This window comes from Electrophorus electricus, chromosome 6 (genome assembly GCF_013358815.1).
Source record: "Electrophorus electricus isolate fEleEle1 chromosome 6, fEleEle1.pri, whole genome shotgun sequence".
Classification (NCBI taxonomy): Eukaryota; Metazoa; Chordata; class Actinopteri; order Gymnotiformes; family Gymnotidae; genus Electrophorus; species Electrophorus electricus.
This window is the reverse complement of record NC_049540.1, coordinates 14,607,712-14,633,955: the sequence shown is the minus strand read 5'-3', so window position 1 is coordinate 14,633,955 and position 26,244 is coordinate 14,607,712. Positions and strand designations below refer to the sequence as shown.

Sequence of the window (26,244 nt, the reverse complement as noted above, 5' to 3'; positions counted from 1 at the left end):
TCTTATTTCAGTTTTGGATCTATTTATATTTGTCAGGTTTTCTTTTTATCATGTTTACTTTTATCATTTTAGTCAACTTGTTTTATTAACAATACCCCAAGTAATGTGTTGAATGTGTGTTTTCGTTCTTTGAATTCCCACTTCTGCTTGTGGTGGGCTAGTCCTAAAGGTGTGACAAAGCCGTTATGGTAATGACCTTTGGACAATCACCTGTTGGTGGAGATCTTAGCCAAGCACCTTCTTTACTTCCTGATTATCAATCGAGATTTTGTGATTTAAAAGTGAGTACTACAATAAACCTTTTAATGTTCATTTGCGGAGAGATTGGAATATTGAAGGGGAGCCCTGACAAAGTCGATGGCATTGCTGACACCATACTTGCATCAGAGCTTGTATTTTACCCAGTAGCCGTCTGTTCTTGTGAATCTGTGATGAAACTCTTGCTGAATTTGTGACTGAAGTGTACTTTCTTTTTGACAAATGTACTGACCAAGCAGTTAATTTGTAATATTTAATTATTTCACATGTAAATGTATTTAATTTCCTATTTTGTGTGCTATGCAATAATATATTGGTGATTTGATTTGATTAAAAGGCATTATATTGAAATTATAAAGCATTTAAAACACAGCCAGCAAAGTTGAAAATTCATTTTATTTTATCCTGCTAATACAGCTATATCCTGTATATTGTCATGAGGTTTGAGAACCTCAAGTGCCCAGGGCTTCTGTTGTCAGACCGACTCAGCTTCCTTTGGCTGAGCAGTGGGGCTCTCTGGTGGTGTGGTTGCACACTGCCTCCGTCATCCTCAGTAAGAGGCTGCGTGAACAGCCTTATTTGGTACTAGAGACGGTCACATGACCACAAAATGGTGGATGCTGTCGGTAGCGGGTGAGGTGAGCATCTTTGACTGTGCAGAGAGACGGAGACGAGCACAGAATCCCACACCCGTTATTTAAATCCTGGCAAAGGAGAGAGAGTGGTGAGTGATTTGGGTGGACTTCTTTTGCACCGAGAAGAGGGACAGGTCATGTGTTTTCATGAGCTGAAAGAGAAACAAGGGGGAGGGAGGGGCAGGTGTTTATAGAGAACCAGTGCTGTGTGTGTTTGCAGGGGAGGGATATTTTTGCTTCCTTGATGATGCCCATCCCATTGTGTATATGCATGTGTGTATGCAGTGAGTTTGCTGCATACACACAAATGAGGGATAGTGATGTGGTGAGGCATGACTACCACATTTGATACTGTGTGTGTTATTTAAGAGTTCCTCACCATTAGTCACAGCTGACCTAGTTTTGGTCATTTAAATCTGTGGCATGGCAAGTCTAGCCAAGGCATTTTCCTAGAAATGTGTGCGCATCGTTTCTCAAAATGTGGGTGGGTGGATGGATGGATAAATAAACATGGTGAAACACTCATGGATTTGAATGAGTATGAGATTACATAACCTGCCCCTCACACTCTCCTATATTGCCTACTGCTGTGTTGGATGAATTAGACCAGACTAGTAAAAAATTGAGGAGAAGAAACCCCACCTTCTCCTCTTTAGCACCTTGCACGCACACACACACACACTTGCACGCACTCTTACTTTGAAATCCATCTGGCAGCTCAGTTTATAGTGGAAACGATCCTTTTAAGGCATTATTTTTCATGTGTTTGTAGGTGCTATCTGTGTGTGTGTAAAGTATGCAAATTGTGCAGGAAAATGTAGCACATTTGAAAGATTTTACACAGTAATACACTGCCATGAGGAATCTTTGTTACAAGGAATTTGCACACTGATATATTGCTATGAAGAATCTCTTGTGCTTTCTGTTGTCTACTATAATAATCGCAGTAGAGCATTAAGCCATGAATCAGGCTTAACTTCAGTCAGATGAACTGACTCTGTGGAGGCAAGATCTGCTCTGATAGAGAAGTTAAAAGATGTGAATTGATTTAAAACACAGCAAAGTGAATCCACTATGTGGAAGACTCAAATGTTCTGTATGTTTGTGCTTGCAACAGATGCTGGGCAGCACAGTGAATGAACGGATTTAGGGTGATGCAGTGGTTCTCAGGAAGCCAACTCTTCTGTGCCCCAGTTATATTCTAACAGTGCTGCGGAAATAATGCTCTAAATAGTGTGGATTTTATTTCAATGGGATGTTAATTATGGGATGAATAGACGAGTGGTTATCCATACATAAAATGTAACCAATGAAGTAACACTTCCCTCAATCCTGGCTTCACCGTGTTGGTGCACATGTACTCCACAGACTATAGCAAGCAACTGAACTGGACGCTGAGATTTGATGAACTGTGTGCACATGGTTGTTTAATCCTCAGGATCCACCACTTCCCAGTGATGTGGGGATGGACCAGCCTCCTGAACACAAGATGAGTCCTGAGGAGACAGAAGGCAGACCATGTGCGTATGCTATTGCAAATATCCACCCACCCATACCTAGCTTATCTGTGACTATAATGCAGGAAATATGAGCAGCATATAAGATGGGTACAGATGAATGTCATTATAGGGGAGATGTTTGTCTCCTCATTTGTCTAGAAAACTATTTGAACAAATTCATCTCACTTTTGTCCTCCACTAGCCCCTCCCACCTCTCTGCCATTGCAGGGCGATGGGGGTGGGGCCTCTCAGAGGAAAAAGCTCTCAGCTCCTCGTATTAGTCTCTCATTGGACCAAAGTGAGGATGACCTTTTCGATACGCCTGATGACCTGGATATCAACGTGGACGACTTGGATACACCTGATGAGGCTGACATCCTGGATTATACTGATCATGAGATGGATTTGGATGGTAAATTTTAATTAAATTATTTAATTTAGGCTTCTGCAACAGCAAGAAGGTTGTTGGTTCAAGTGCCATCAGCTAACAAGTGCCATCTTTGGTTCAAGTGCCATCTTTGGCTCAAGATTCGTGTGGCGGTGCCACTCTCTCCACTAGCTCAATAGCCTCTGCTTGATAGCAAACTTCTTAACATCTGAATATCTGTTTTGCTTGTATTCAGAGTCTAAGGCATCTGTAAAAGCTTCAGCACTGGAGGGGGTCGAACCCATTCCTACTTGCAGTGCTGAAGAGGAACGGCAGGAGTCCAGACTCTGGAGAACAGTCCTTATCGGCGAACAGGAGCACCGCATCAACATGAAGTGCATTGAACCCTACCAAAAGGTCATTTCCCACGGAGGTACTCAAAATATACATTCCCCTCTAATCTTAACTCGCCTTCAGTTTGAGTATTCACACAATTACAGACTGTGACTATCGATTATTTCAGAATGCCAGTTTCATGGTTTCCTTCATAACGATGATCTCTATCCTCCAAAAGGATACTATGGCAATGGTGTCAATGCCATCATTGTGTTTGCTGCTTGCTTCCTTCCGGACAGTGATAGAGAGGACTACCATGAAGTAATGGAGAACCTCTTTCTGTGAGTGAAAGCCTAAATACAGTGAACAAATTGGGCCAACTGTTACAGTCCCAGTATTTAATGCACGCTGGTGGGAGTTGATATCAGTCAGCGGGCTTTTAATTGGACATTGTTGGCTTTTTCTTTTTTAAAAAACACCCTTTGCATTTTTATTGAAGTATGTGAAAATGACAGTACTTGTCATGTTCAGGTATGTGATCAGCACGTTGGAGCTGATGGTGGCGGAGGATTACATGATCGTCTATCTGAATGGAGCCACGCCTCACCGTCGGATGCCTGGCCTTGGCTGGCTGAAGAGGTGCTACCAGATGATTGACAGGAGGTGGCTACTGTTCTTATTCTCCTGCACATTGTGTGTGTTGAATGTAAGCATGCAAAGCTGCTAAGGCCTGAGAACCCATCTGACCAGAAAAACCTACTTTCAGGCTAAAGAAGAATCTGAAATCCTTCATTATTGTTCACCCTTCCTGGTTTATCAGGGCTGTTCTAGCCCTCACCAAACCCTTTATCAGGTACAAGAATGAAACCTCATGGTAATTTGCTCGTGTGTGTTGCAGCATGTGTTGGTGGGTGTGCGTGCTTTATTGCTCTAATCTTTATGCTTTTTGTGTGTTCTCTACAGTTCAAAGTTCAGCAGCAAGATTCGGTATGTGAACAGTTTAGCAGAGCTGGAAGAGCTCATCCCTATGGAATATGTCCATATTCCTGAAAGCATCATCAAGTAAGTAGAAGTGCTCTACTAAGGTGAGCTATGTATGTGAACCTAAAGTGACTTTAAGGGAAATGCACAGATACCTCAGTGAGTTTTTCTACTGTATGAAGAGGCCCCTTTTTAAAAAGTTTCTGTCATCTGTACAAGCTCATACACCAAACTTGCCTGCCCCACATTAGAAGAAATATTTATGTATATGAGGCTGTGTGGAGATTTCACTGTTCCTGAGAATCTCTGCTGAAGCTGTGAGATTTTCACACCTGGGTTTCTGTGGCAACTAACAAGTATTGAAAAGGGTGATTTGAACAATACCCCTTTAATTAGCAACAGTTCTATCACTGAAAATTGGTTAAATGGTTCAGGATTGTTCCATTATTTTCAGGATTCTTAAATCATTTCAGCATGGTATTCTTTCCATTTCTGCTTTTCACATATACCAACAATTATATAGCATCTTGTTGTATACAGTACAACAATATTTGAACAATTGTTTAATAGAAATGATTTCCTCACATCAACTCTGGCATTCAGATGTAAATAAATGTAAATAAAAATAAATGTAAATAAAAATATCAATATGTGAGTATTGATTAGGCGCCACATGTTTAGGATCAATTTCTCTTATCAACAGAGTTGATGAGGAGTTACAGGAGGCAGCAGAGAACTCAAGGTGAGAATTGTTGTGATGGATCCATTCTTGACTTTTATGACTGGAAGGCAACCAATAGCATAAATTCACTCCAACCCACTTTAAGAGTATACAGTGCTGGTGATTACACACCTTTGTATATAAATATATTTGCTGAGAGCTGCACACAACTGTCATGGATTTTTCACAATATCTGAAAAACTGTTACTGCACCTTATTGCTTGTTATACAATGCTTGTTTTAAACTTTGAATGCAATCAATTACTAAAGGTAGTGTAAAATATTGTGTAGAATCAACAGCTTTCTCCAAGGACATGAGGTGACCCTGGAGGAACCTACGTAAGAGCACTTTTCATTACAAGCAAAACATTAAGTGGTTGTGGCTGTCAAAGTCTAAGTATCTAACTGTTTTTCTTTTACGTGTTGCAGTGCTCCAGCAAGTATGAACAGCTCTTAAGTCTTAGCAGCAGTGGAGAACTACTTGGGCAGTGTCTGAAGGAGAGGTCACCTGATTATTTGTAGCCTGGATTCTACTTGGAAATGCATGCGATTTAGTTTCTCCTGAAAACATGGATAAACGCACGCCGTTCTTCTCACACGTCAGCTCAGCAGATGATATTGCTATTTTCATGTCTCATTCGGCACTGAGGAAGACTACTCTAGATCAGTAAAGCCCTTAAACTCTCACAGCCAAACAGCAGTCCTCTGGACAAAGGGGTTACCATGTTCATTCTTTTTTGCATAGGTTTTCATCCTTTAAGATTAGTCTGAGATGCATAAAAGCAATAATGTCATGTGTATTTCACACTAAGGTACATAATGTATTGTGTAGACTTAAATGCGCAGGACTGATTGATAGAAAATGAAAACTAAAATACTTGTGTCCTGTCCAAGAATCCACTGGAACAGTACCATATTGAGATATTCATGACCACTCAGTTGTGATCTATGTAGCAATTCTTATAGACTGAGTGCAAATGTATTACACCGTGCTATGTGGTCAGAGTACTGCCAGAATTACAAGAGTTTGCTGTAGCAGTTAATGTAACATTCAGGAGTTTCTTTTAAGACCTTTTTTAAAGGATGATTTAAAAATATATTAGTAATGCCAGTTCAGACAGTTGCAAATGCAGAATATGGACATTAATTAGAAAGTTTCTGAAGACTCACCAGCCATTAGTCATAAATCACCTGGTATTTTGTGTAAGTAATTGTTCTCTCAAAATGAATGGCTTTTTAAAATGAAGTCTGTTTTCTTCAGCCAGGGTGTTTGCGATGTGTAATGATCCGACTACTTCTGACTGGACAGACTAATTTGTTGACCGCTTCAGCGGACTGCTATCAGTCAGTCTACTCCAGAACACCTCTTTGTGTGTGGCTATGGGTGGCCTGTAAGTGTAATTATGAGTTGGGTGTGTGTATGTGTGCTTTCTTATTAGTATGCCATTATGTCTCTCAGGTTCCTCCTGTACAAATGAAAAGAACTCATAGGGGAACTAAGACAAGTGCTACAAGCACAATATTTACATAGTCATGTGTGGGTGTGCTCAGGTGCATGCACGTCACTGCATGTTTCTTAGTTATGTAGTCATTTGAAATAATCTCAAAACATTGATTAAATGGAGAGCTGAGACAGAGGCCTTTTCAAAGTGTGTTAACGTAAAATGATGCAGAAATATCAATAAATTTACCTCTAACTTAATTCTGTAGCATGCATTATTGTGTTAGAATAGGCAGACTTCTGGTAGTTTTAGAATTTATAAAAGTTAAAAGTTTGTTTTTATATATGTCTTTGTCCTGCTGAGCTATTCTTTTTGAAAGTTGTCATATTCCATTTTAATTTCAGAAAGTCAATATTTGTTATTTATCCCACTTTTATTAAAATGAGTGGATGAGACACACTTCCACAACAAAATCAATGACAGCAAACAAAGTCAATGTGTCTCCAAAGGAAACGGTATCTCAGTTACCATGTAAGCCCTTCAGAAATTATATTTAATGCTGTGTATGGGCTGTTCAAATGGTTGCCTCAGTGAAATGCATTGCTTCACACAATCAAAAATAGCACAGAAAACAATTTGTCTAAAGGTGCTGACATTGAGACCCATGAACCAAAAGGTTAAGTGATTTTTGTTTGACCATACATAGTAAACCTAGAGCAATACATAGAGCAAGAAGAGAAAAATTAAAAGCCATTGCAAAATTAATAATGGACTTCCCAATGTCTGATGTAGGTAAACCAAACCACTTGTAAAGTTTCTTAAACATAACCAATAACTTACTAAAACAACTTTGAACACATTTTTTGTTATAGACGTTGAACCCGGTTTAACTTTGGCCTATGTTGCCAGCCTAGAAGTTCAATAATTCAACTTCTTAGTGTCTCTGAGGTGCATCTTGAACTATGAGCCATCTACTGGACTAGTGGGGCAAACACATTATTTTACAGGAGACAAAGTGCTTCTGCTACCAGTGAGGGTTTCAGGAATCTTTTTTTTAATTATCGGAAATTATAGCTCTCATCGTCATAGTCCATCTCCTCGTCCTGGTCCTTTCCCATCTGCCCATAGCTGAACTTGCGGTAAACCGTACCATCCTGCCCCATGTACACAATATCTTCATCTACTTCATCCTCATCATCCTCATCATCCCCTTGGCCCAACTGGCCGTCACTGAGGTCCACCAGCTGTGCCTCTTGGAAATGTCCGGAACTAGAGCTGGCCTGGCCGCCATAAGTGGAGGAAGATGATGTCATGCTTCTGCCATGGTGTCTGTCCTTAGCTCCACCGTGGCCCAGTTTTTCGTAACCCCGGGCAACAGTTGCATCAGGTGGGGGCTTTTTGGAAGTGGAGCGTTTGAACAACATGACAACTAAGGTGACTAATGCACCTACTAGCAGGATGGTGGTAGTGACGAAGATGGCCAGGTTGCCTGACTGCTCCTCTTCCTCATGGTTGCGGAAGGCAAAGTTTGTAATGAGGACACACTCACCTGTAAGGAGACAGACAAAAGCACAGCTGTAGGCAGAAGACCCTAGTGACTGGCCAAACAACGTAGATTATGACAGCAGTAACAGATACTTCACGTAAATCTCAGTGTTTCCTAATGTAACTATAAGCTTACTTTACATCCTAAATATGTCAATAGAACTGTAGACATTAATTCTGTTGAACATCATATCTAGGCCTGAGTTATGTAACAGACATTCATGTGTTACAGTTAAATGGCTCTAACAAAAATGTTTGTTAATTGTACTTAATTCATTTATTATTATTATTTACAAATTATACAATATATAATTTATTTTAGGATAGCATATATCATATGAATATCATGAATACTGTATTCATGAAGTTGTTTTCAGACATAATTGTCAGTCACGTTGGATAAAAGCATCAGCTAAACACCATAATGTAAATGAATATATATTGGTATGAATATCATGTGAATATATATCATGAAGTTCTGAAAGACCTGTGGTTTGTGTACAGTTACAGCACTCTGGGTCCTGTACACTTGTCTCTTCTTCGCCTGCCTCTTCATTCAGACAGCAAGCCAGACAGCGCCAGCCAGTCAGGATGAACGATTCAGGGCATACTGTGCAGTTTTGTGGCCCAGGACCCTTACAAGCCAAACAGGACTCATCGCAGGTGTTGCAATTAGAATCCTGCTCCTATGAAGAGATAGTCAAGCCAATAAGAACAACATGACAAATAAAACAACATGACCTCTGTGTTTTCTAAACCTCTCATGACCTCTGTTTTCTAAATCACTGTGTCCTAGTCCTGGTCATGGAGCATATTCATATCCATGTTGTTTTCTCTGCTCTAAATTCCAAACACCAAATTCAATTAATGAACGTCCTAATTACTGACGCTCTAGTACAGAATAGAACAAACAGAGCAAAAAGAAAAAAATGGACATTGGAAACACCAGTAAAGAAATAAATTATTTTGGATTGATAATTTTTGGATGAGAAGCTGCCAAATCTATAACCTCCAGTGATGTCCAGACTGGTACCTTATCTGTGGGATACTCCCCCACGTCACAGTGAGACTCACAAGTTCCCTCGGTAAGTGTGTATCCATGATGACAGGAGCTACAGTCCTGTTCCCCTTTACCTGCCAGTTAGATATCACAGACGTTCATGACAAGTACAGGGGCCATTCCAAACATACACACATACACAGACAACTTTTCATCCAATAGAGAGCATTCAATGGAGAGAGAATATTCTTTAACATTTGGCTACTATTTTCCAATACTTTTTAAAACCTTTTCAGTTGCTACTGATAGCATGTATCTGTGGGATGTTTTCAGAAACTTTCCAAACTTGTCCGTAAACTTTATAAGAGGCCTCCAGACCTGTGCAAGAATTGCAGGTTGCATGGCAGGGCTCACAGGAGCGGTATGCCACGTTATGGTAGTGCAGGTCAGGGCAAGAGCTCACACAGTGGCTCTGCTTCCTCACGAACAGCAGATCGTCCCTACAGCTTAGGCAGCTGTCAGCATCCGCTCCCTCACACTCCCGGCAGCTCTCATCACACCGCTCACATACCCTCGAGTCCATATCCGCATAGTGACTGCAATAGAAGTAGGAAGGTCGCGCACATCAGAGTGTGCTTTGCAAACAGTTTCTCTCTAGCAGTTCTGAACAACACACACTGTCACATGGTGTGCTGACGCACTTCTGTTTAAAGTAGGCATAATAATTTTAAGCCACTATATTCCTTTAGAGTTTTGGTTACCATAAGAATTTTGCTTACACACTTTGGTAGAGGGTGTGGTAGTATGTGTGTTGTAGTGTGCGTGGCAGAGTGTGTGGTAGTGTGTGCTGCAGAGTGTGTGGTATTGTGTGTGGTAGTGGGCATGGTAGTGTGTATGGTAGAGGTTGTATTAGTGTGGTAGTGTGTGTGGTAGTGGATATGGTAGATGGTGTGGTAGTGTGTGTAGTAGAGGGTGTGGTACTGTATGTGGTAGTGTGAATGGTAGAGGGTGTGGTAGTGTGTGTGGTAGAGGGTGTGGTGCCACATGGCCACCGCCCATGTGCTGAGCTTACTTGGGCCGGCAGGTCTCCACACACTCCCTGCCATTTCTGTAAAGGTGGGCTCTGCAGCTCAGGCACTCGTAACTACGGCGGCCTATGCAGGTCATGCAGTTGGGGTGGCATGGCTCACACTTCTGGGTCTCCCCACCAAAGAAGCCCGTGGGACAGCTCTTTACACAGGTACCATCTGCAGTGACACACCAGGATCTGGGTGTCAGTGCAGGACATCCATGATCTTTCTGATCGGTGTTCCCCGCCTGACCCTTAGTAGAACATGTTACGCAAAATTACATCATGCTGACTCACTGTTCAGGAAGTGGCCGGCGTAGCAGCTGAGGCACTGGCTGAGCTCCGGGCCCGAGCACTGGTGGCACTGCCTGTGGCACAGGTGGCACTCGCCGTCATGGTCGCTGTAGTGGTGGGAGGGGCAGGTGGTGGGCGTGGCACAGCGCTTATACGCATCTGCCCTCAGGCCCTCAGAGCAGCTGAGACAGTCTGTGTCCAGGGGACCCGAGCAGGTCTGACAGGTGCCGTGACACACTGGGGACATCATGTGACATGACTTTCACAGGGTATGATTATGATGACTATCAATTGATAAGATTATATGGTCAATAAAATATGGTCAGCTTGATTTCATAATACAATAATTATGACATCCAAAATACAAGTTTGATCTAATCCCAAAACAACAAATTAAACTAAAGTACTTTTTATGCTAGTTATTATGCACAGTTCCTGTTAATTTGTATTTTAACACTTACTCATGCACTCCTCAGATCTGCTGTCCCTGTAGGTTTGTGGGGGACAGGCTGTCACACATGCTCCGTCTTGGAGAGTACTGTCAGGGTCATTGCAGGAGTCACAGTTGTTAGGGCCTGGGCTGTCGCACAGTTTACAGTCAGAGTGACACCGCATGCACATATGTTGCTCTGTGTGCTTGAAGTAGCCATCAGGGCACACAGAAATACACTCTCCGTCATATAGGAAAGTGATGTCGTTACACTCTGGGGAAGGAAAAGAGACAGCAAAGGACTTGCACTGAGGGGTGTGTACATAAATGCACACGTCTGGGTAGTAATAAGTGCTGTAATTGTAAATAATATATAGACCTATACTACCAGAATATAAGCATATATTGGGGTACTGGGATGGTTAATAGTGACACAAATGCTACAGAGACTGGTGAAGTTATTGGTATTTTTAAATTATTAATATCGTTCTTACTGCTGTACTCTTGTTATTCACTGGTGTGGCCACTTAAATTTAGTCAAATACAAAAAAGGCATCTCACCATGTATGTTCTCCCTTATATGCTGGAACTGCTTATACTGTGGCACTAACGTCATTTAAGTAAGGAGCACTGGCCATAGTGCGACAGTCTCAGTGCACATTTTCTTACCTGTACACTGGTCTTCCTCAGAGCACTGTCGGCAGTCTTGTGGGCAGGCCACACACTCTTCATTGTGAAGACTGTGTGCAGGGGGACACATTTCCACACATTCATGTCTATGAAGCAGTAAGGGCTGATCACAGCTGAGACAGTGCGTGGCGTTCTGCTCACACGACGCACATCCTGCTGCACAGCTCTTACATACCGTTCCAGCAGGGTAGCCTCTGGAAGAGTGCACACAAACAAAAACAAAAACACACACACACATGCGCACGCATGCATGCATGCACACACACACACACACACACACACATATAGCTTCCAGATATGCTTCATCTGAACTTTCAACCAAACCTGAAGTCTCTATACAAATATGATTACAGATAAATATCCAGTGCAAAAGTGAATTAACATTCTAATCCCACTCCCATTTTAAATCCATAAAAATATTTAGTTAATAGATTATTAACTAATAGATTAATAGATTATACTTTGTACTGCCACAAATATAATTAATAACATAAAATAACAGAAATAAACAGAACATATCTGACCTGAAGCACTGGCGGACACACTGTCCATCCTGCAAGTAGAGGGCACTCTTGCGCGTTGCCAGGCAGCGAGTGCAGTGCTGCTGGTCCTGGCACATGGCACAGCCCTGCGCGCATGGCTCACAGTGCCCAGTCTTCTTACTACCAAAGGTGCCCATCGGGCAGCGGGTGACACACAGATCGTCTGCGTTCATATACCGCCCTAAAAACACACACACACACACACACACACACACACACACACACACACACACACACACACACACACATACACACAAACTGGATTTGAAATACTTTATATGAAATATTAGATTAAATATTTCATCTAGGAATTTTAGGTTAATGCTAAATTGGTTCAAAAGACACAGAGTTCTGCTAATAAACTTTGTGTTCATCTATCATCTTGCCAGTTAATCATACCATTCTCTGATGTATAGTCTCACAAGCCTGCGGAGCCGCTGTTAGTTTTTAGGGACAAACTGAAACAGCAAAAAGAAGCCTTGCAGAGAGAGAGAGAGAGAAGGAGGGATAGGGCCACACTCGACCTGAGATGCATGCTCGGCACTGGTTCCTCTGGCTGCCCCAGCACACCTCACAGGAGGAATGGCAGGCCTCACACTCCCCATCATCTGAAGGAGCCAAACCAACCAACAAATCCGACATTTAAAGCAACTAATGCTCATGTATTTATACAAATAAAACAAAAAATATGTCTAAGACTCTTTAAGGTACCCTTGAGCTGTACATGCATCCTTGCTTTGAAACTATAAGGTCATCTTAGAATCTCATGGTATAAAGGGGAACACAGTGGTGTTTCGTCTGGCCGACTCCATTTTGTCTACATCTTCTATCGTCTCTCTGAACACCGACTTAAGTACTCAAATCATAGTTCTCAAGATCAGGTTCCTACAGATTTTCTATCCTGCATTTAGCTAGGAGTCAGGTGTGATGGCAATGTAGCATACCCAGCTCCATCAGTTAACTACTAATGTTATCAGAATTAAGTACCAGATCTGGATTGGATGTCGAAGCCAGATTGTAGCTAGATTAACTGATTGTTGTTGGGTCTTGAAAAACCCATATGTCAAGGTGACGGTAATGGAAAGGGCTCACCAGTGAGGTAGGTTTTTTCAGGGCAGCTCTCTTGCTCCCGCGCACACTCTCCACTGGACAGCACCAGGCCATCCCGGCATCTCACACACTCCTCGTCTCCTGGTCCGCTGCATTTCTGGCAGTCCTTGTGACACTTCTCACACTTCTGTGTGTTCTCATCACCGTAGAAACCCTCTGGACACTCTTGCATGCACATCCCATCTGCAAGAGGTGTTATTGACTGTTATTTTCAACTCAGAGGCAGGCACACACACACACACAAATGTTTGAGACAGACACAGTCTCAATATTTAAGCCTAGGCTGAAAACCTATCTGTACAGTCAGGTATTTTCTTAAATACTTTTCATCTTAGGTAAAGGTATAGACCTGGGGGTCCATGGGCATTAAGAGTTATGGTAAACTGGGATGATATGATGCTATCACTTCACCTGTCTTTTGTCACTGAAGTTTGTTGATTGATGCCATGGAGTGCTGATGTTCCAGGGTGCCCTCATGCCTGTGGTTCCTTTTGGCTCAATACTTTTATCTATGCTGCCATAGTAGATCTGCCAGAGTCCATCTTTATACATTACAGTTCCCTTATTTACACACCCTTGTACCTAGACATACCTAACAATATATTTTCTCTTTCTGCCGAGGTACACCTACCACCGATGTCACAATGTTACCGCCAATGTCATGATGTCAACCTGTCTCAGCTGCAATGGCTCCTCCCACTACCTCATGATACCCCCCTGCTGTAGCTCACCACACTTCCACCCCGGCCACTTCCACCCCGTTGCCCTTGATAGACCGTCTTGTGCAGGATGTGTTTTGGACACACACACATGTTGAGACCAGACTAGGACTTCTAGAAAACTGGACTACACACTGATTGCATATGTCCTTTATTTTTATTACTTATTTATTTTCTCTCCTCTATCTCTGCCTCTTTCTCACTGCTTATTCTGCTCTTTGCTGTTTAGTGTTGCTATTGTAGTGTTCGTTGTTGACCAGGGGAGGATGGGCCCCCCTTTTGAGTCTTCCTCCCTAGGTTTCTTCCTCATCCTCTAGGGAGATTTTCCTTGCCACCATTGCTCTTGGCTTGCTCATTGGTGGCTTGGACTCATACATGTGTAAAGCTGCTTTGTGACAACATTTGTTGTAAAAAGCGCTATATAAATAAATTTGACTTTGACTTTTTGGTTTTTGTTTTGGTACTCCACATGGTTTCCTGATGACATTGTATTCTCTGTACCATTTTGTCCTCTCTATACTTTCAATCAATTTGATTGATCTTTATCTCATTTGTCTATGAGTGTTTGACTTTTTTACCTTTTAGAAAACTGGAACTTAATATTTGTGTTCTTAGGTCTTACCCATGGTGTCCATCTTGTGGTAAACCTTCAGAGGTGATGCTGGTTTATACTTTTCTTTCTGGTAACATTTGACACATCTATGCCTGCATTTAGTAAAATGTTCTTGGTCTGTGAAACATTACTGCGGTCATCTGTGGTCTACTGTGGTCTACTGTGGTCATCTTTACATCTTATCATTGCTAAGCTGACCAGTGTGTGCTTGCTTCATGAGAATGTACAAAATGTGTTTGACACATGCATGTCACTGAATGTTTTGGGGTTTTTTTGCTTGTTTTTGTGGCCATTTGGAGCTCATTCCAAAAGGCAACATCAACAGACTTAATACGCAAATCCATTTACCAAAAGAACTAAAGTAATGACACTGACCAGACACGCATACCTGATAGGAAGAGGTCGGTCTCACACCAGTGGCACTCCTCCTCATCACAGCTGATGCAGTCTTGTTGACAAGCCACACAGCTCATTGTATCTTCTACAGTGTATGTCTTAGCAGGGCAGTGCCTGTAGCAACCCTCCTCATACCTGTGACACATGCACACACATGCAGGCACGCGCACACACACACACACACACACACACACACACACACACACACACACACACACACACACACACACACACACACACACACACACACACACACACACACACACACATACACAGCTGTTGTCACAACCAACCTAAATGCTAATACAATGTCCTGTACAAGTTACCACACAAAGCTCTCTAAGTCATACAAGATCCAACATCCTCTTACTTGTAATATCCATCAATGCAGGACAGGCAGTGTTTGGGGTTATCTATGACAGAAGAGAGGAGTCAGCAAATAGCTGCGAGAGATTGACTGCAATGAAGCTTCACCTGGGCTAGAGAGCAGATCATAACTGACACAGGACGCATGTCTAGATAGCAGATCATAACTTACACGGGACACACGTCTAGAGAGCAGATCAGAACTTACACAGGACACACGTCTTGCAGCCTTCTTCACATGCCATGCACTCATTATACTCTGGGTCCTTGACCTCCCCTAAACACACACACACACACCATTAATGCTCTGAAAAAAATTATTAAATACAAAACCCAAAACACAAATTATTAAACTTGCCTTAACTGACGGATATGTATGGAGTGAATGGCCCCTACCCTCTCCACACTCAAGCTGTGTGCAGCTTCCTTGGTTGAGGTAGTAGGAGCTCTTGCATTCAAGGCAGCGTGTTGCAGAAGAACAAAGCCTGCAGTGTTCTGAACACGGCTCGCATGTCTTGTGGTCGGTGGAGAAATGGGCCTCGGGGCAGGCAACCAGGCACTGTCCAGCATACAGGTACCGGTCCTGGCCAAATTTATCTGCAACTCAGCCATTGAGACATTATAGGAAGGCTGGTAGATCCACAAGCATATAAAGGCAGGGTCAAAAATGATTAGGTTTAGTTAACAAGTGTTTGTGGATTGTGATACTTTTTTTTGCTTCGGCTTTCTATTTCTTTGTAATGCCTTATATTACAGGCATTTTAATACTTACAACAAAATTTTGTGGGACCATCCAAAAAATGGACAAATAACTTTAATAAGGTAATTTTATAACATTTAGTTCTTGACAGCAGATCCTATCCAGACAGTGTCTGCCTGAAGTCTTACAGTGCATGAAGCCTATTTAGACTCCATTCTGAACCTCATCAATGTTAACCTCCCATCCCCCAAAAACCTTTGCTGTTTCAGTATGTGTTAGGTTGGTTTAGTACGGTAAGGTAAACTGGTATCTAATGGGTTTGAAGCATGTGGCTGGACCTGAGCAGATAAGGTGCTGGTAAGATTTTGTCCTTCACCCTGCTAACAACAACAGAGCAGTACCAGGTGAATTGACCTGCTGGGATGACAGCTAGTTCTGCTTTTCCTCACACTTTCCTCATTCCATCACTATGGAGCATGTTAATCATTGCCTCATCTGTCCACAAGACTATCATAGGGATATTTTTATGCATGTTTTAGCAGCCTAGAACCAGGCCATCCAGTGGTTTGCATTTTGTGGTAAACCTCTAAGGCCATATAGCTGCATTCTCTTTTTTAAGGTGAAATTCTGACACATCCATGCCTAGATCCTAAATAGTACTCAACAGTGTTTCTTCATTCTTTTCTTTATTATTCATTTTCTTCAGTTTTTTTGGGCATTCACTTGTATGATCTGCTTATCATGGTGGCATAGTTGTAAGCAGATAAAATTAGTATGTTTAGCCCTCAGCAAAATGCAATCAAAGTCCAAGGACCAGACAAAGCAAAGAAAGTCAGCACATGATAAGGGAAAACAGAAACTGAAATATTTAGGTAAAGGAGTATGATGTCAAACAAGTGTCAATGATAAAGAGACTAAAGAGGGCTAAAGAGGTTTCTGGGACTCAAAATCTGTGACTGAGGCTGCAGACATCTCAATGCTATCATTACTGCTAAGCTCACCATGGTATGCTTCTTTGAAACAAAACCTGACTGACATTTTTAAATTTCAAATCTGAAGCACTCGGGTTCAAATCCAAAGCAAAAAAGTGAGAAAAGACCAGAAAAAACAACATAAATGTTGCAGTCCGATTGCTTATAGACAGTAATGTGTATATGTAAAGTCAAGACTGTTAATATCCATGAACAGTAACACTAGTAACACTAGACAGACTTTAAATGCCTACCAACTTCTTGCATGAACAAAACAAAGCACTGTAAAGGAAAACAAAAAATTATAAAGTGGATTCTCACCTTTGTCACAGCTGGTGCAGCTGGCAGGGCCAGCGTCCATGCACTGACCACAGGTGTGGTCACACACATGGCACTGCCCACTGGACTTGTACTTCCCCTTTGGGCAGTGTGCCACACACTGGCCCTCATCCAACCAGCTGACACACCACGAGAGCGGAAAACACACAACAGGTTGGACTCTGTGTCATATGTAGTTAAAAAGATCATCCAGAGCTTAAATAATACCTGATCAATACATACAGTTTAAACTGTGCTGTCAGAGACACGGAGTCAGACAGAACTTTTCAAGGGATAAAGAAAGGCCACGAAGCAGCCATCTTGAGAAGTGTTTGTATTAACCATACAAAGGGGTATTATTACATTTAATATTTATTATAAATAAATGTAAGTAAATATTATAAATAAACGTAAGTGTATACAAGGCCTTCAGTATACTGACGTGAATTTCTGAATGTGCTGTCACAGTCCAGAACAGGAAAGCTTGTTGTACAGCATGTCCAAATGATGGAATTCTGAAGTTATAAACTTAGGAAGTTGATCTTTACCGGGAAGCTGAGCACCAAATGCAGTCATCATTCTGTGGCCCTTTGCACTTATGACAGGTTCTATCACATGCCCAGCAATTCCCAGAGTCATCCCGGTACTCTCCTGTCTCACACACACACACACACACACACACACACACACACACACACACGCACACACGCACACACGCACACACACACACACACACACACACACACACACACACACACACACACACACACACAAATGAAGACCACTCCTGTGGTGAAATATCAACATCTGATAGTTTGAGACATCTGACTTACCAGTACTACAATCATGAATCAGCACACACGCCCCGTTATGCAGTGAGTGCCAATCCAAACATGCACTGCAATTCCCTTTGCCTGGTCCAACACACTCCAGACAGCTAGGATCACACCTGAGTAGAGCAACACACATACACACCCCCTGAATAAAAGATTAAGGCCATTTCGAAGCAGTGATTAACACACTGTAGTTACAAAGGAAATGTCAATAGATGGTGGTCATTAAAAGCTCAATACACACAACACACATACCTCCTACAAGAGCTCTGGGTCTGTCTAGCGGGGTCTGAGTGCATTAGGTAAAAGCCTTGACTGCAGGAGGACACACACTTCCATTCCTCCATCAGATACCCAACAGCACAGCGGTTGCAGGACTCTATGCCTGCAGCTGAACGCACACACACGCAGGCATGCATGCACGCATACACACACACAGACACAAACACACACCCACTGGGCTTAATACCTAGAAAATACAAAATCCAACACAACAACCCATCTCAACACAAACACATGCGCTTGGTAGAGACATTTCCAGTGGTCAGCACCTGCACATGTAGCACAGGCTTCATGGCATGGTTCACAGGCATTATTACTCTCATCATAAAAGGTACCAGGCTCACAAGTCTTCCGACACCTGTTCCCCATAAGGCTGAGAGAGAGAACAAAGTGAAAGAGAGAGAGAGGAAGACAGAGAGAGATGGAATGAACGAGAAAGAGAGATTTAACAATGACTACAACACAAGACTGCTTGTTTATAGTACTCAAGAAACATTCCTCAATAAAGTATCAATGACATATCCTACTTATAAATAATTACCTTGTGCCTTGTGGGCACTCAGTGCATACAGTGGGTGAAGTACACTTCACACAGCTCTCACTGCATTTCCTACACAATTTCTCCTCTGTGAGACACAACATCAAGGACATGATTGGTTATTAACCAGTGCAGCGTTAGTGAAACTTGAACACAGCATGGAAAGTTAGATTTCTAAATTGTCGCCAGTTCTCCTCCTTCCTGCCCAGCCTTCTTTCCACTGGCTACTTGCCATGGCTGGTGTAGTATCCATCTCTGCAGCTGGTCACGCAGCTGCTGCTCTCCTTGTCAAGGTAGTATTGGGCTTCGCACGAGGAGCACTGATTAGCGAGGCTGCCGGTACAGGTGGCACAGCTGGGGAAGCACTTCCTGCAGCGCTTCCGGTCACTCCAGAAGCCCTGTGGGCAATGAGACAAACACGTCCTACACACACACACACACACACACACACACACACACAATCACATGACAAATGATCATGTCGTATCAAAGGATGGGATTCAAATCAATCAGTGAGAGTCTGACCTAGTGCCATTCTTGAACCTCAGAACGTTATTCAAGCAGGAAAAGCAGTGAAGTGGGCCTGGACCGTCACAGCCGTCCTCACTGCATTCTGGGTCACAAGAACCTTGGAGATGGAGGATTCAAACACAGGAGTCGAAAAACCATGCAGAGAGATCTTTGTTAAATGAGGGATACTTCATAAAACTGAAATAAATCCAGGATTGCATTACAACAGAACAATAAATTGAAAAGAAAATGTAAACAGCCCACTGTTGTATTCTTCAGAATTGTAATCGCTGGACATCTCAGCTGAGCGGGGTTGTTCGTGCCGTTCATATGGGTGCCCAGATGTGCCATAAATCACCAAAGTCCATTCTAACAATTTCCCTATACCCAGATGATCAAAAAAGAAGTAGAAAAAGAAACCTCTAGATTTACTACAAATTAGTGTCGCTAAATTCCTTGAAGGCAATACATTAACAATTTATGTAAGCTGGACTGTATCAACCAAGCTCCTGATTCTCTCAGTGACATAATGAAGGTGCAACGGAATCCACAAAGAAGCTGTGGGTACCCTGTCGTTGGGTGTTCCTCCTCAGTGATGGGAGGTCTCTAATCCCCAGGATCCAGTCTCCAGTTGCCTTCTCACCCCAGCAATGTGTAGTCATGAACTCCCACTTCCTGAAGCCTTTGGCTGAGTGGTCATTGGGTCTGCTCCGGAGGATCAGTGGAGAAGCAGTCAAACAGGGAGAATGTGAATCCCAAAAAGGTAACATTGCAACTAATTAATGAAATAGGGACTGATTATACAATTTAGGTTTTTGGGTGTAAGTATTGCTTGAAGTGCACTTCTATGTCACTGTAGGACTAAACAGTCAAAAGTTCAGTCTTCTTTTTTGCCTATATGGTTAGTAATTTGAAGTGGTCTGGAAGGTTAGTGGTGGTATGTGTATTCATACCGAACAGCAAGAAGCTGGGATGTGGTCCCAGAGGGGGAGGTGAGGGTGATGGACAGGTCTCCACGGTGCGGGTGAGTGATTGTGATGCGTACAACCACGTGCTCCAGATACGCCACATGCTGACCACGCTGGGCAGCACAGCCTGAGGACTTATAGACCAACCTCAACACTCTTTCTGGACTAATGACTCTGAGAGTGAGAGAGAGAGAGAGAGAGAGAGAGAGAGAGAGAGAGAGAGAGAGAGAGAGAGTGAATAACAGGTGTATTGTTTGCATTAGTATTAGTGCTTGTGTTAGCTATAGTCATCACTGACTACTGCAGTATCACAGTGCATGTAATACCTTACACGTGATGCTGTTACCTTTCATCCTGACCAGTGTTTTCCTCACATACATGCTGAGTAGGAACCTGTCTCCAGGTTTCTGCCTCTTTCACCATTGCCCCCGCGTCCATCAACCCAAACCCATACAGATGGCTCACTGTCAACACCATTGATAATATACTTTACACACATAGGAACCAACAAGTGTTAAGTGAATTTTTAGATTTCATTTTAATAGGTAACTAAATTCCAAGTAACCAGTGGAAAAAGAAAACCCAACAACAACAATGTCCATTTGTGTGCCATTGATTTGCTCATGAGTGTGATTCTGAATTTGGTCAGGTAACACACAGACAAGCTGAGCCCTTGAGCTGGGCCTAGATACTACCATCATATCCAGCCCCATTGCTCTGCCAGTCTGGGGCACTCAGGTGACCTCGGCGGGATGTCCTCACAATGATGTGCTGCACATCTCTCCAGGTCAGCAGTGGGCTATGGTGAGAGGGCAACAGATGAAAGGAGCAGACATATGCTTCAGTGTGAAACGTACATACTAAAGTCCGTTAAACTCAGGCAACATGTGAATATTAATCATGAGAATCTCATGATCAGTCCCTCATGAAGCCAATAAAACTCCAAATGTTTAATGCTGAATGTCTTATTGGGACAGAATCTGTGTAAGTAATTCCCACACCAATCACAGACATGCATGTGCACATGCACATGCACACACTCATATTATATAGTGATGTTTGAAAGTTACATAAAACTTTCTACATGTCTGCATAAATTTGACCTAAAACTTCACCAGAAGCCACAAAAGTAGATAAATAGAACCAACCAAATCAAGGAAAATGATCCAATAAAACATTGCAGATTAAAAAAATAAATAAATTTATATATATATATATATATATATAAAGAGGATTAGGAAGTTGAGGCTTACTTTGCCTCCAAGGTAAGGGCAATGATTGCAGCAGCCATGGGGGCTGAGGCCGAGGTGCCTGAGTGCTGGTCAGTGCACTGCCGCCTCAGGTCTGTGGTCACCTGCACACACACAGGAGTGGCAGCTAAACCCTGCACAGGCTGTGCTGCATAGTCACAGCGTCAGCAAGCAAGACATGTTTAAGCTTTTGTGGCTTTAGAGGACATACATAGAAACAAAGTGTCACATTCCTGTGTTGTCACTCATCAGATCATCAGCCACCAGAGGTCATCATCATATGCAGTTTTCTAGTGTTTTTGCTATTCTATGCTGTGTGATGATGTTTTTGGACTGCTAAAATTGCCTTCTGCCTGACCTAGAATATATCTGTTTGCTAGGATTAGTGTTTGCCTGTATTTGTCAAAATGCTTTTGCAAGTGTTCTGGTACTTCTGTATTGAGGCTACTGCACTCTTTACTTTTTCTTTACTTTCTAGATAATAGAGATACAGTTCAGAAATATAGCTGTTGTTGGTTTGGTTCATTTTAACACTTTCATTAACAGACAATAACTGCAATTCATTCGTTTTTTCTTTGCAACTGAAATAAATGTGTGTGTTAATATCATTCATTTCACATCACACATATGTTTTCAGCTACATTCTACACTATTTATCAGTGCTCAGCCTCTGACCACACTGGGCTATTGCTGACCAAATATTATCTGATTGTATTCTGGAACATAAAGAATAACGAAACATGCAACATGGCCATGTCCTAGTTTGATAAGGCATTTTGTCACTGACACTACATGAACAAATATTTTTAAAATGTACTAAAGGCTTTGATAAACCTTATGCTCTCCTATCCAGAAATGCACCAAACCTCTTTAAACTGCATCTTAATTAAGTCAGTTTAAATGCAGTCAGTGACTCACGATGCCTTGGCTATGGCTCTCTCCACTGCTGTAGGTGGAGGCTAGAGTGGATGAGCACTCCTCCAGGTACCAGGGCTTGTGGCCACTCTGGGTGGTGCTGCTCAGAGAGATAGTGTAGATGCTGTTGGTGTAGCCATCGCATGAGCAGTGGTCTTGGCTCCGCCCCCCATTCCCTGATGCCCAGACAAAGATGGAGCCACGCCCCTTCCTGCCCTGCAAGGCAAGAGTTTCCATTTCTATTCTGATGACATTCCGTTGATAGGTGTGGATATTTATATGTTCATGGATGCTGGCAGGACCTCAAGGCAATGACAGCTAAACACACACATACACACACACACACACACATACACACCTTGCGTATGCCGTTCTCTAAAGCAAGGCGAGCAAGGGGTCCGGGACCATCTACTGTTTTGCCATCATCGTCCGGACCCCAGCTGGAGCTGTAGATATCAATGTACTTTTGCCTCAGGCTAAGTGATTGGGCCTCCACCATGTCTGTCATATCACCATCCAACATACGAACACCTACATAATAATAATAATAATAATAATAATAATAATAATGCATTGTATTTACATAGCATTTGTCAAGGACTCAAAGATGCTTACAATAGTCAGTACCAAAGAAAATACATTTACAGAAAAATAAAATAACATATATAGTATTCAGAACATTTACAGGACATGTATAAAGAGAGGTTCTTAGGTTTAATGCCATATGATCGCCAACAACACAGACATACAGTTTCACTGTTAATCTCTCCATGAGCACATACCACCTATCCTGGCATTGTAGGCAATTCCGACCATGCACAGGGAGTTGTTAGCTGAGGCAGCCACCACTCCAGCACACCTTGTCCCATGTCTAAAACAAAAGACACCTGCTAATGGCCAGCCTGGGTGGAAGAGTGCCCAATATATACCCGAAGGTGCACCATTCTCAGTCATCAAGAAACATGCTCAATATTAATACATTACAAGAAAAACAGGCATAGAGGAATAAATCTGAGTACAGATACAAATGCTAAGAATAAAGTTTTAATAGTGAGAGAGGGACAGACTTGTTTTCATTAGTGGAATCATAGCGTGGTGTGGGGTCGGGGTCGTTTCCATTAACATCATGGCTGGCTTGAGCATCCTTACAAAGACACAATAACAGTGACTAGTTAGAATATGCCGTACATAAGACCTTCACATTCACTTTATTCACAAAAGGACTGGTTCATTCATTTAATTCCATGTACACCGAGTCATCTTGAGGGCTTACGTAGTTCTGCTTTAGGTCTGGATGTTGTCTCTCCACACCATCATCCAAAATAGAGACCACTACACCTTTCCCCGTGTAGCCTCTTCTCCATGCTGCCTTGATGTTCATGTCAGTCGGACAGTTCTGGTCGCAGTGCTGCAGATCAGTGGTGCATGACGGTCATTCTTCAATAAGTCAGTCAGTGCTTCAATAAATAGTTCTTATTGTTAATTCATATTAGTGGACATGCAGTGGAAATCAGAACTCAGTGCAGACTGACTCAGTGCAGCATACTAACAATGTACCACATGCTGTCCCACTGTGGGTCATTAAAGTGGGTGGAGTGGGTCTGAGCTGTTTCAGTGCGTTTCACCCTCCTCTGAACCATCTGCTGTTGGATCCATTCCACCTACGGCATGAGAAACACAGGGGAGTTACATCAGGGGTACGCCTTTACATGCTACAATGGACCAACCTTAAGTATAATGGGAGTGTTTATGATGAATAATTGAATAAGCTTAGTTAAGGTTGGATCATTTAACTCCTTGGCAGTTTGAGGCTACATTAGTATGGTTCAATGCTCTGTGTATGTGTACGCATGCAGCTGCATGCATGGGAGGTGTAGTCTGACCCATGAAGTATTCAGTGGCTTCTCAATAACGGCAGACACGCGATCTATGTACCTGGCTCTCTGTGGCAATGAGACTATGGTTCCCTTGGCTCGCTATGGGAGAGCGTTTGATGGTATCTCGGTGCAGGAAGTGGTAGTAGTCCCTCAGCCCACCGACCTGCAGCAGTGCATGAGAAAGTGCATGAGGATCAGCCTTTAGATCCAAGACATCATTCTGTACACCTGCAGATAGGGTTAACCCTAACCCTAGGGCCTTGCAATAATGATGGATAGAGCACACTGCAGTCATTATGTGACTTGCAGTACATCATAACACAATGCTGAACCTTGGTTGTGACATGGTTAAAAGTTAAAGGTTAACAGCCAGCCTGCATTTCTGTTACTGAATCTATTTACATGTAACGGATCATACAAATGTCAGGATTCCTCAAAGCATCCACAGAAAACTCATCTGGAATGTCTGAGATATTGTGGACGATCACAGCACACAAAATATTTTGTGATTTGGTGGCGGTGTCTTTCTGTGATGTCAGTATTGTAAAAGTCAATATTGCAATAATGATTACCAAACAATACATCATGCTGCCCTACCTGCTGCTTCTCTGTGACTGGCACATACATAAATTATGCACCCATCCCTGACGTATGCCATAGAGCCAACAAGTGGGTCATATTACACCAGTGATAAACTTACCGGCAAGGGGCAACTTGAGCTCAAGGAACGTAGCTAGTTGGACTTTAAGCCACTGGCTGATCCTCAATGTCTAACAGCCTGATACAATGATGTTATATAAAGTTGGCCAAAGCTAAAGCCTAAAAACTTGCAGCAAGCTGACATGTTGTGGTTACACACAGCACATGAGCAGGAAAAATACTACTACTACAGGAAAAGGATTACACACTGAGAAACCAAAACAAAAGGTGATGAGGTGGTTCATGGATACGCCAGATTAACCCCCCAAAATAGTGTATACTTCAAAACAACTGCAATTAAAGATAAATGTGCTTTCAGCTTGAACTGTGTTTGCTGGTTAAATAAATTCAGACTATTTGGGCTCAGGAGCTCATCTTGCATGATTGTACACATACATTATAGAAGAGATTCACGCCAGTAAGGCTTGAGACGAGATAGCATTATTCAAAATAACTGCCAGTTATCTAGAGTAAAGGTTTGCCCACTGAAAAACCAAAATAAAGCAAGTAAACAAATATTCCTTACTTCAATGCACTGAACAAATGACTGTCGCTGTCAAAACTCGAAGGCCATCTGCGTAGTTAAACCTTGTTCTTTGTCTGTGGTCAAAGGCCACATAACTAATTAAGGTTGTGAAACAATCCTATATTGATTCAGCTTTTAAATCCTTTTAGATACAACAATTTTATGATTGTCATTTATTACTTGACAGTCAAATGATCTTAGCTATCATATGTTATATAGTTTAACATATGTCTGCACTAAAGGTAAAACGAAAGGAATTCAGGTCATGGAGGGAAGCGACTACTTAAAATCATAACGGTATTTTACGATAGCTTGCAAATTTGTGTCTTTTGACATCCTCAAGCAGCACATTTAGTTCAGGATACATACCTGGCCCATATTAACAAATCCATATTTTTCAGCAATTGCATCAGCATGTTCATGACCTCCGCTTATTCTTACCGCCCAGTTATTCGTGAACATTCGCATGTGGCTAAACGGGAATATAATTCCAAAATAAACCGTATATCTAAAAAGCGCTCCAGTCGTCATCTTCGCCGGATGATACGGTGTCCTTACACTTGCTCCCCTATGCATTCAGTGCGTTAATATGCAACAACTCATGACGAATAAAGCAATAACTTGCATTCTAAACGAAGACAAAAAAATTTCAAAAGTGGTTCCCCATGAACACGTCTTGAGTGTACTGAATGCAGAACTCTCCTCCAGGATGGTTCTACGGTATCTGTTGATCGTAGCCTCTCAATAGTGTCTCAAATTACCACCGCGCTAATTTACGGGGATGATAGGCCCTTCCTTGGGGTCAGCAGGCCAAACTGGGAAAACGATTAAACCAACCAAATAA

General features: G+C 42.3%; 2 protein-coding genes across 2 annotated transcripts; one reads left to right on the top strand and one right to left on the bottom strand.

Moving 5' to 3' along the window:
* The first annotated feature begins 860 nt into the window (after positions 1–860).
* Positions 861–6,499, top strand: prune2 (prune homolog 2 with BCH domain). The gene is made up of 11 exons (XM_027025380.2): positions 861–982; positions 2,332–2,413; positions 2,595–2,804; positions 3,016–3,192; positions 3,334–3,436; positions 3,627–3,758; positions 3,862–3,948; positions 4,059–4,157; positions 4,780–4,818; positions 5,089–5,136; positions 5,227–6,499. Exons 2-11 carry the CDS (start codon positions 2,359–2,361, stop codon positions 5,252–5,254), a joined length of 978 nt encoding a protein of 325 aa, XP_026881181.2. The 5' UTR covers positions 861–982; positions 2,332–2,358; the 3' UTR covers positions 5,255–6,499.
* pcsk5a (proprotein convertase subtilisin/kexin type 5a) lies at positions 5,961–25,996 on the bottom strand. The gene is made up of 37 exons (XM_035527715.1): positions 25,770–25,996; positions 24,234–24,338; positions 23,849–23,959; positions 23,572–23,706; positions 23,366–23,442; positions 23,081–23,169; positions 22,657–22,829; positions 22,302–22,514; positions 21,387–21,487; positions 20,829–20,932; positions 20,480–20,597; positions 20,119–20,307; positions 19,734–19,870; positions 19,430–19,546; positions 19,181–19,283; positions 18,888–19,078; positions 18,659–18,743; positions 18,387–18,490; positions 18,091–18,226; positions 17,836–17,951; positions 17,551–17,653; positions 17,006–17,142; positions 15,410–15,610; positions 15,222–15,290; positions 15,018–15,060; positions 14,640–14,782; positions 12,902–13,102; positions 12,334–12,417; positions 11,792–11,990; positions 11,247–11,461; positions 10,609–10,851; positions 10,151–10,384; positions 9,857–10,031; positions 9,163–9,380; positions 8,818–8,918; positions 8,272–8,470; positions 5,961–7,788 (listed from the first exon to the last, which is right to left on the bottom strand). The coding sequence occupies exons 1-37, from the start codon at positions 25,974–25,976 to the stop codon at positions 7,298–7,300; spliced, it is 5,667 nt and encodes a 1,888-aa protein (XP_035383608.1). The 5' UTR covers positions 25,977–25,996; the 3' UTR covers positions 5,961–7,297.
* Positions 25,997–26,244: the final 248 nt, after the last annotated feature.